Source organism: Rhincodon typus, chromosome 1 (assembly GCF_021869965.1).
Source record: "Rhincodon typus isolate 14 chromosome 1, sRhiTyp1.1, whole genome shotgun sequence".
Classification (NCBI taxonomy): Eukaryota; Metazoa; Chordata; class Chondrichthyes; order Orectolobiformes; family Rhincodontidae; genus Rhincodon; species Rhincodon typus.
Window position 1 is genome coordinate 79,726,018 of NC_063332.1, and position 10,276 is coordinate 79,736,293.

General features: G+C 41.7%; 1 protein-coding gene across 1 annotated transcript in view; it reads right to left on the reverse strand.

Moving 5' to 3' along the window:
• Positions 1-5,265: 5,265 nt before the first annotated feature.
• The window catches only part of LOC125487503 (phospholipid-transporting ATPase VD-like), an 8,479-nt gene continuing 3,468 nt past the window's right edge, over positions 5,266-10,276 (reverse strand). The window contains exons 2-3 of the mRNA XM_048619142.1: positions 6,393-6,469; positions 5,266-5,331 (exon numbers count right to left, since the gene is read on the reverse strand). Coding sequence (XP_048475099.1) covers positions 5,314-5,331; positions 6,393-6,469 — 95 coding nt within the window. The 3' untranslated portion in view covers positions 5,266-5,313. The remainder of the gene's footprint in view (positions 5,332-6,392; positions 6,470-10,276) is intronic.

The window sequence follows — 10,276 nt, forward strand, 5'->3', positions numbered from 1 at the left end:
GGGTGTGGTGGAGCTGGAGGGGAGTGTGGAGCGGACAAGGGAGTCACGGAGAGAGTTGTCCCTCCGGAAAGCAGATAAAGGTGGGGAGGGAAAGATGTCTTTGGTGGTGGGGTCGGATTGCAGATGGCGGAAGTGTCGGAGGATGATGCGTTGGATCCGGAGGTTGGTGGGGTGGTACATGAGGACGAGGGGGATTCTTTTTTGGTTTTTATTGCGTGGACGGGGTGTGAGGGATGAGGTGCGGGAGATGTGGGAGACACGGTTGAGGGCGTTCTCGACCACCGAGGAGGGGAAGTTACGGTCCTTGAAAAACGAGGACAACTGAGATGTACGGGAGTGGAATGCCTCATCCTGGGAGCAGATGCGGCGGAGGCGAAGGAATTGGGAATAGGGGATAGCATTTTTGCAGGAAGGTGGGTGGGAGGAGGAGTATTCTAGGTAGCTGTGGGAGTCGGTGGGCTTGAAATGAATATCGGTTTCGAGGTGGTTGCCCGATATGGAGACAGAGAGGTCCAGGAAGGGGAGAGAGGTGTTAGAGATGGTCCAGGTAAATTTAAGGTTGGGGTGGAAGGTGTTAGTGAAGTGTATGAACTGTTCGAGCTCCTCGTGGGAGCACGAGGCGGAAGTTATGTGGTTATGACACTTGCAGATTGCCTGGATTCTTAGCAGAACGAAAGTTAGTTTTGAAAGCCCTTTTCTTGAGCACTCTCTGGGTAAGAAGTCTTTTTCTGAGGATTTGTCTTTCAGGGGTCATCTTGGAATTTTATCGATGGTTTTGTACAGATCAAACTGAAGATAGCTGCAATGTTAACTTTTGATGAATTATTGCCCCACAAAGCAAATTCAATTATGCAGAATCCTTAATGGAAGCACTTTTAATCCCCTGATTTTCTTCAGCAGATTTTGAATTTTCACACCCTTTCAAAAGACACCATGTTAATTGAGTTATGGATGGCTCCTTTTGTAGTTGTTAACGAGGTAACATACAAGACTTTCTGACTGAAGATAATTAACATGGATAGTCATGTGACTCCTGACAGTCACATTTAAGCTGCTGGGACCATTTTAAAAGTTCACATGCCTTCTTTGTAAAATGTACAAGGGTCCCCAATGTACAAACATCTGGCTTACAAACGCTCATACTTACAAACACAATCCCATACAGGAATGTAGTTTTGAAGACCCAACCAACAAAGATTTCCTGTATTTACAAATGGTTGCTTTACACTGTCCTTTATTGTGTCTGACTTGCATTCAATTCGACTTGTGAATGGACTGCAGAACTGAATCCGTTTGCAACCCTAGGACTGCTTGTACTATAGTTACACAGTCATGACTTTTATACTTGCCTCAAAACTACAGCTTTTGAAATGAACACAAAATCACGGTGCTGGAATTTCTGGTGCACTGTGGTTTCTGACCCCAGTTAAAATATCAGATGGGGAGTCTGTCAAGCAGAAGAAAGGCCAAACCATAGCCCTTAAAGGTGAATGACTGTTAATCAATTTGAAAGTACACTTGCCAGGAATATGGTGGCAAAATGGTAATGGCTGCACTAGTAATCCGGCAGTACATGCTAATACTGTGGTGACATGAATTCAAATTGCATCATGGCAGCATGTCAAATTTCGACTAAATTCATTATTCAGAAATGTAAAAGTAGTTTTGGTAATGGTGACCGTTAGACTATTAATTGTCTTGATAATAAGCGCTGTGGTGCAGAGCAGAATGATTGAATTGGTGAGAGGGGACTTTGAGGAGGGGAGGGTGGAGCACTTTCACTTCCCTTTCTCTATTTTCAGCCTCAAGGAGAGCACGAGTTGAAAGGCTGCATAAAAACTGAGATACACAGTCGGCAAGATGGGGTTACAACTGTTGGAAGAAGTGAGGGTGGTCAAAGGTGCCCCTGCTCCCACCTCCATCCAGGTGGTTAGGCCATTTCTTGATTTGTAAGTTATCATGGAAAGTTCATACACAACCTAGCCTCCATCCTGGCACTTCTACACCAACTCCTACAAAAGGGTCAGCCTTGGGAATGGTCGCACAGACAAGCCCTAGCTTTCGGTGAAGTAAAGAAACAGCTATCATTCTCTAAGGTGTTGACATACTATGATCCAAAGAAAGATCTGGGATCTGATGTTGACATGTGATGCCTCCCTGCACAGCATTGGGGTAGTATTAGCTAACAGGTGGCCCAATGGACAGGTATGCCCGATAGCATATGCACTAACGGCTAATGCCCAGAGGGAGAAAGCAGGATTGGCAGTCATGTTTGGAGTTAGGAAGTTCCACCAATATCTTTATGAACTAAAATTTGTGACAATCATGGACCACAAACCCCTACTTGGCCTAGTTAAAGAGGACAAGACAGCGCCACCCATAGCTTTGGGCCGCATTCAGCAGCGGGCTCTGATACTAAGTGCTTATAATTACAAGTTGTAACACCATTCCGGAGATGCATAGCGAATGTGGATGCATTGAGCCACCTCCCAATGGCAGATACACCACCGGTGGTGGTCTCAATGGAAGAGTCTGCAGTGGTGTTAAATTTTCTGAATATACTTTCAGTCATAGCCGACAATATCACACTTTGGATGCAGAAAAATTTAGTCCTTTCAAAACTGGAAACAACTGGTGGTGATGGGGGAAGCCAAATGGCTGTCACAAACAGAATTGAAAATGTTTTGAACCCAAGAGAGACCAGCTCACAGCAGAGGATGGCATATTGCTATGGGGAGCAGGAGTGATTGTCCTGAGCAAAGGTCACCACCAAATACTGGCTGAACTTCACCAGGGCTGTCCAGGAGTCTCCAAAATGAAGATGCTGCGAGAAGTTATGTCTGGCGCAGGCCTGGATGCAGACATAGCTGCTTTGGTGGAGCACTGCCCAGAGTGCCAGCAAGGACAAAAATTACCGCCAGCAGACCCCCGCATCTGCAGGAATGGCCGGGTAAACATTGGACTCGGTTGCACATCAATCACGAAGGTCCTTTCCATGGGTTCAATGTTCTTTGTTCATTGCTCTATTCACAACAAAGTGGATGAATTAACAGTATTAAAAAACAGGTACAACATGATTGCAATGACAGGGCTTTACAAGGTAGGTGCTGAGTGGTTTTTCCCTTGTGGACCAGAGGTCCATTTAATTTTATTCTACCTACACAAGCCTCCAAGGCTTGTAAGCAACAGTGACTTCAGGAGCTGGAAGTCAATGTCACGATTGGCATGTCAATGCCACGTTGACGTCGAAAGCAAGCATGCAGGGGCATCAAGCAGGAAGGAAATGGTATGTTGGCCTTCATCGCAAAAAGGTTTAAGTACAAGAGGTAATATGTATTGTTGAAGCTGTACAGGATCTTGGTGAGATCACATCTGTAGTATTGTGTGCATTTTGATCTCCTTACCTAAGAAAAGGTAGGCTTGTCATTCAGGGAGTGCAGCACATATTTACCAGATTGATTCTTGAGATGGCAGGTTTGTTGTATGAGGACAGATTTTACTCACTGGAAATTAGAAGAATGATGGGGTGGGGGAGCTCTTTGAAATAAAATTCTGACAGGACTGAACCGACTGCTCCCTTTGGGGAGGGGAGACAGTCTCAGGATACATGGTAGACTATTTCAGACTAAGAGGAGAACCTTCTTTACTCAATGGTGAAACTGTGGAATTCTCAATCTCAAATGGCTATGGAGGGCAAAGCACTGAACACATTTGAAAAAGAAATAGATTTCTAGAGGCTGAACTTGTAAAGGCCTTTTTGTGTAGAGAGTCAGGGTATGGCACTGAAACAGAGGATCAGATAGGATCGTGTTGAATGGTGCAGCAACTCAATTGGCTGAACAGTCTTCTCTTCCCCCTATTTCTTATGTTTCAAAGGTTCATTAATAACCTTTCAGGAAGGAATTCTGCTGTCCTAACCCAATTTGGTCTACATGTGGTTCCAGATCCACAGTAATGTGGTTGACTCTGGAAAAGGGTCTGACCTCTGAAAAGGCCAATTAGTTCAAGGACAATTCAGGATGGGCAGTAAATTGCACCTTATCAGCAATGCCCACATTTCATGAAAGAATAAACAGAACAGCAAATTCAAACTTAGAGGCATGGTGGAGATAGGAGATAGGAGATGAAGGAAACGTGGGAGAAGTGCCTCCCACCCACCCTCTACCTTTTTCACTAATTCACAGTTCAGCACTTTGAGGTGGGGGGGGCAGTCTCAGAGATAAAAGACGCACCTAACTGCTGGTAAGTTGAGGGGAAAGGTTGGGCTAAGCAGTTTTACGTAATCTCATCTCCCAGCCTTAAAACCTGCTGTGAGGAGTGTAAATCCAGTACACAAATTCCTACTGGGAAATGTACTATTTTTCTCAGCAAGTGCGAACCACAGATTTGGTAAAAGCACGTCAATCGAGAAGACGGCTGAATTCAATCCAAGACACAACTACAATTGATATCGTCTGGGTGGGGGGAGAAAAGCCTAAACAACAGCCACAAAGCAAATCAATCCTTTCAAAATCTGCAAAGAAAAGAAGGGTCTAGGCCTGAAATGTCAGCCTTCCTGCTCCTCTGATGTTGCTTGGCCTGCTGTGTTCATCCAGCTCTACACCTTGTTATCTCTTATTGCAAATATGTTTGGTTGCTGAGGGTGCTCACTTTTTAGGTATGTATCGAACATCTATTTTACTTTTTAGGATAAAAGCAAAATATGCTGCGGCAAAACAGAAAATTGTGGAAATTTCCACAATCAACCTAATGCACAAAGTTATGAATAGAGAAGTGATTTTTTATCATAAGGAATAAACATGAAAGGGCGTCAAACCATGTTCATATCCACCTAGATAAAATAAATGGTGATGGCGTCAGGAACTTTTCCGTTGTCTGTCCTGTACTTTACTAGCATACCCAGTTATGGAGTGAATATAGCAAAATTTCAAATTGAAGGCTGTAGCCTAAATCTGTTTTCTATCCAGTTGCATGGAAAAATTAAGCTTGTCAGTACTTTGGCAGGTCAGCCAATAACACTTACCACATTCTTGTAGAAGAAATAAAGAATCATATTGGCAAGTCGGGTGTAGCACCAGTGACCATGGACAAGCAGCAATTTCTTTAAATGCTTAAAACGAGAAATTGCGAAGTCACTGGACATTACTGCCTGCAAAACAATACATAACAAAAACATCTGTGTTCAGTCAATAATCACAGGGAAAATCCCCTGTATTGTAATGACTCACCTACTTTTGTGGTAGAAAGTCTACATTTTGTTTTGTGGTGGTGGTTACTTTAAAAAACTAGCTTTCTCTAGGACCCAATTTCAGATTATAAAGAAGCAGCCATCTTCCAATAAATGATCATACGACAAAGTTGTGTGGGAGAGAAGACATAAGAGATTGACAAGTTAATTATCAGCTGAGTAGGCTCTTGTCAGGAATAATTTTGACAACATAGTTAGTTCAAGGTTTTGGAGAAAGTGGGGTGCAGAAGAGAAAAAAAAAACTCTCTCAAACAGAGCTTATTTGTACTGCGTGCTGGGCAGAAGAGTTAACAGAAGGACCACAAAGAATAAGCTGAACTTTTGGGATTGCCAAGTCACGTGACTGTAAGAAAGGTTTTAGATATAAAACTCCAAATTTAAAAATTATTAAAACCAGACTAGATTCCAACGAGAGGTGACCGCGCTTAAGAAAGACATCCGAGTATCCTGAATGTAATACTTGTAAACTGTAGGACTGTTGTAATACAATTGAAGTGACAACCCTACCAGAAGTAAGCAGAAAGCCGAAGAAATATCAACTTTTACATGAATCGTAAAAACACTAAAACCTACTGGCTAATCTTACAATTGTCAAGTGTTTGACTTGAGCTTATTGGGGGAGGGGTTTGTCAAATTTCATTTAAAGAAAAATGGAGAGAGCTGTTAGGGAAATAGTTCCAGGATTTTGACGCAACACCAATGAAAGATTGGTGATACCGTTCCAAGCCAGAATGGCATGTGGCTTGGACAGCAACTTGCAGGTGGTGGTATCTTCATGCATTTGCTGTTTTTTAAATCTTTTTTTGTCACAGGTTTGGAAGATACTGTAAGAGGTGGTTAATGAGACAAGTTACTGCAGGTACATGCTATAAATGGTACACACTGTTATTGTGTGCTGTTGGTCAAGGCAGTGAATGCTGAAGGTGATGGATGGTGCCATGCATTTTAAGGGATGTTGGAGTTGTATTCATCCAAGCAAGTAGACAGTACTTTGTAATGAGATACAGTTACACTATTTAGAATTCATACGTATATACTTACGAGTACAATTAAAACCAGCACTAAGTTGAACGTGTAAAGTATCCTTGAAGTACATGTATATTTACTTTCAACTATATAGAGATATGCACCATTAGAGCTTTACCTGCATCCCTTCCTGACCAGAAATTCCTATTCCTACATCAGCCACCTGAATCATACTGACATCATTGGCACCATCACCTGCACCAAAAATCAAAACAAATTTTTTTAACAATTTAAACAAGAATGAAAAGTAACTATTTAAAGAAGCACTTGACTCAAAAGAAGCAGCTGCGTTTGTCATGACCAGATATCACAATCCAAAACAAAGACATCCTTTAACACATTTTGAATTATTCTGTAGATAATTTCTCATTTAGTCATTTTCTTTTCTGGTACAGAAGATTAAAATACACTAACTTGCTCATTGGGCACATGTACTGCACAAGGTGGCAAAATGCTATTCAAAGCAAATCAGTTAGAATTTGATCTATTTTTGATGGGACACTGAAGTTAGGGAGATGGAAACTTAGCCAAGGTAAAGTCATTCAGAGAACTGTCAGTGTTGATGGAGGAGATTCCAGCATGAGTCCTTGCCTTGAGTAAAGGAGGGAAAATGTGGTGGTTAAGCTCAAGTTGGGGTAGTAGGAAGCTTTATACACAAAGAAAATCTGAAAGTCTTCAAAAAACATAAATGGTAATACAACAAAGATTTGAGACTTTCAGATTTTCTGTTGTTATAGTTCACCTAATAGACATAAATATTTGTATAGTTAATAAGGCTTAAAATTTGCAAATTGTATATAAGTTAATTGTATGAAAAATATTCAATTGTGTCTCTTCAATTGGCAGATACTGTGACATGACTTTGTGAGGGAAAAAGATAAGCTAGGATTGAGAAGAAACCAGTACCCAGTGTCTCAGAGCATCTGTTCCAAGATACATTGTACATTAGATCTCAACCTTTACTGATTAAGAAAGACTTTCCTCATGTCAAAGTCTATTTTTTTGTGAATCACCTCTCCTTCCTTTTCTTGATACTTCCAACACTTTGTAATAACTGTCTAGATTTCTCATGAAATTGAACACCACTATCGATTCTCCTCTCATCTTACAGAACATGCCCAGCAACTCCAATGTAACCATGTGTCTGAAGCTATTCGTTCGTGGAATCATAATTGTAAGTCTTTTCTGCACCCCTCTAAAGTCTTCACATCCATCCTAAAGTGTGATATCCAAAACTGAACATAATAGCGTTGTTGAAGTAGAACAGATGTTTTACTTGAGTCCCTTATTCAAGGAAGGACATAATGCATGGGAGGTAGTTCAGAGAAGGTTCATTAGGCTGACCCCAGATATGGAAAGACTGTCTCATGAGAGGTTGAGTTCATTGGACCTGTACTCATTGGAATATAGAAGAATGAGAGGCGATTGTATAGAAACATACAAGATTCTTGAGGACTTGACAGGGTAGATGCCGAAAACTTGTTTCCACTTGTGGAAGAGTTCAGGTCCAGAGGGCATAATCTTGAACTAGGGTTTGCACACTTAAGACAGAGATAAGGAGAATTTCTTGGCTCAGAGTGGGAATTTGTGGAATTGTTTACCACAAAGGGCCGTCAAGGCTGGATCATTAATTATGTTCAGGGCTGAGATAGGGAGATTTTTAATGAGTAATGGAATCAAAGGTAATAGGGGAGAAGCAGGAAGGTGCAGTTGCTGATTCTCTGATCAGCCATGATCTCACTGATTGGCACAGCTGGCTCGATGGGCTGAATGGCCTACGTCTGCTCCTACATCTTATGGTCACTATAATTTTCTTTTGTGCTCTATTCTTCTATTTATAAGCTAGAACACTATATTTCTTTTTGATCACAGTCTGAAACTGCTCTGCCATATTGAAAAATTTGTGCACCTCTACCCCTTTCAGAATTGTATCCTTTACTACAGTGATTCTGAAACATTCTCGCACTGTCAGCACATGTAAATCAAGGCAGGGATTACAGTTTACAAAATACAAAAAAAAACTGGATGTTGCAAATCAGAATCAAAAACTGAAATTTTTCAAAAAAAAACTCAGCAGGTCTGACAGCATCTGTGGACAGAAAGCAGAATTAACATTTTGGGTCCAGTGATCCTTCCTCAGAAGAAAAGGTTGGGGGTGGGAAGAACTCACCAATTCCATTTGCAAGGTCATGTGAATCAAATGGATGACTGTCACATTCTCAAACTGGTTCCATCTTTTGAGTTGGCTATTGGCGTGAGAACGAGTTACCCACATCTGAGATACAAGAATGTCTGTAAAGAAGACCAAGTTGCCTGGAATTGATGCATGGGAAGGACCCGCTGCTGGCCAAGTGCCTGGAGATAAGCAGTTAGAGACGACACAGAAACAGTAGAGGACAAATAACCAGATGGTGGAAAAGAGAGCCCAATGAAAAGTTTAAAAAAAAATCAGTTAACCCAAGGGACTCCCTTCATGGGTCAGCCTTCAACCCATAATGGGGACATTCAATCCAGAAGTGACAGACACCATGGCACAGTCTGTCATCTTCCAAAGCAGATGGATGCCTGTGTCATATTGTTCTATTATATCTTTGCCTGCCAATTTTTGATTCTAATTTCCCTGTGAAAGACCTGGTGATAAAATGTCTTTGAACTGAAACGAAGATTGGTAGTAAACTGGGAGAAAAGTGCTTGTGGGCCCTTCTTTGTCTTAAACCTCCAAGCTGTATTCTAAGTGGGGAATATCTTAAAAACCAAATGAGATCATTCTGAAGGCAATATCAAAATTACACATGAACAACCAAGCTAATTAAAGCTACACATTTACACATCACTTTTTATATGCAATGAAAACATGACACACTCCCAAGGTAAACAAAAATATCTGCGCTGGACAGAGGTTTGCTTAAATGATTACCTAATAACAGGAGACTATAAATAAAATGAAAGCAAGTTTCAAACGGAAAACAAAAAAAAACAAAGAACTGCAGATGCTGGAAATCAGAAAAAAAAAAATCAGAAATTGCTGGAAAAACTCAGCAGGTCTGGCAGCATCTGTGGAGAGAAAGCAGTGTTAACGTTTCAAGTTCTAGAACCTAATTTTTTTAGAACTAAGGGTCACTAGATCCAAACACATTTTTTATTCATTCACAGGATGAGGGCGCTGCTGCCAGGCAGCATTTATTGCCCATGCCTAATTGCCCAGAGGGCAGTTAAGAGTCAACCACATTGCTGTGGGTCTGGAGTCACATGTAGGCCAGATCAGGCAGGATGGCAGTTTCCTTCCTAAAGGACATTAGTGAACCAGATGGGTTTTTCCAACAATCAACAATGGATTCATGGTCATCATTAGGCCCTTAATTCCAGATATTCACTGAATTCAAATTCCACCATCTGCCGTGGTGGGACTCGAACCCGGGTCCCCAAAACATTATCTGGGTCTCTGGATTAACAGTCCAGTGATAATACCACTAGGCCATTGCCTAGGCTGGGGGACAGAAGACAGAGAGTTGTAATGGAAGGGAGTTTCTCAAAATGGAGCACTGTGACCAGTGGTGTTCCACAGGGATCCGTGTTGGGACCACTGTTGTTTGTGATATACATAAATGATCTGGAGGAAGGTATAGATGGTCTGATTAGCAAGCTTGCAGATGACACTAAGATTGGTGGAGTAGCAGATAGTGAAGGGGACTGTCAGAGAATGCAGCAGAATATAGATAGATTGGAGAGTTGGGTGGAGAAATGGCAGATAGAGTTCAATCCAGGCAAATGCAAGGTGATGCATTTTGTAAGATCCAATTCAAGAGCAAACTATGTGGTAAATGGAAAAGCCCTGGGGAAAACTGATACACAGAGATCTGGGTATGCAGGTCCATTGTACCCTAAAGGTGGCAACGCGGGTGGATAGAGTGGTCAAGAAGGCATACGGCATGCTTTCATTCATCGGACGGGGTGCTGAGTACAAGAGTTGGCAGGTCATGTTACAGTTGTATAGGACTTTGG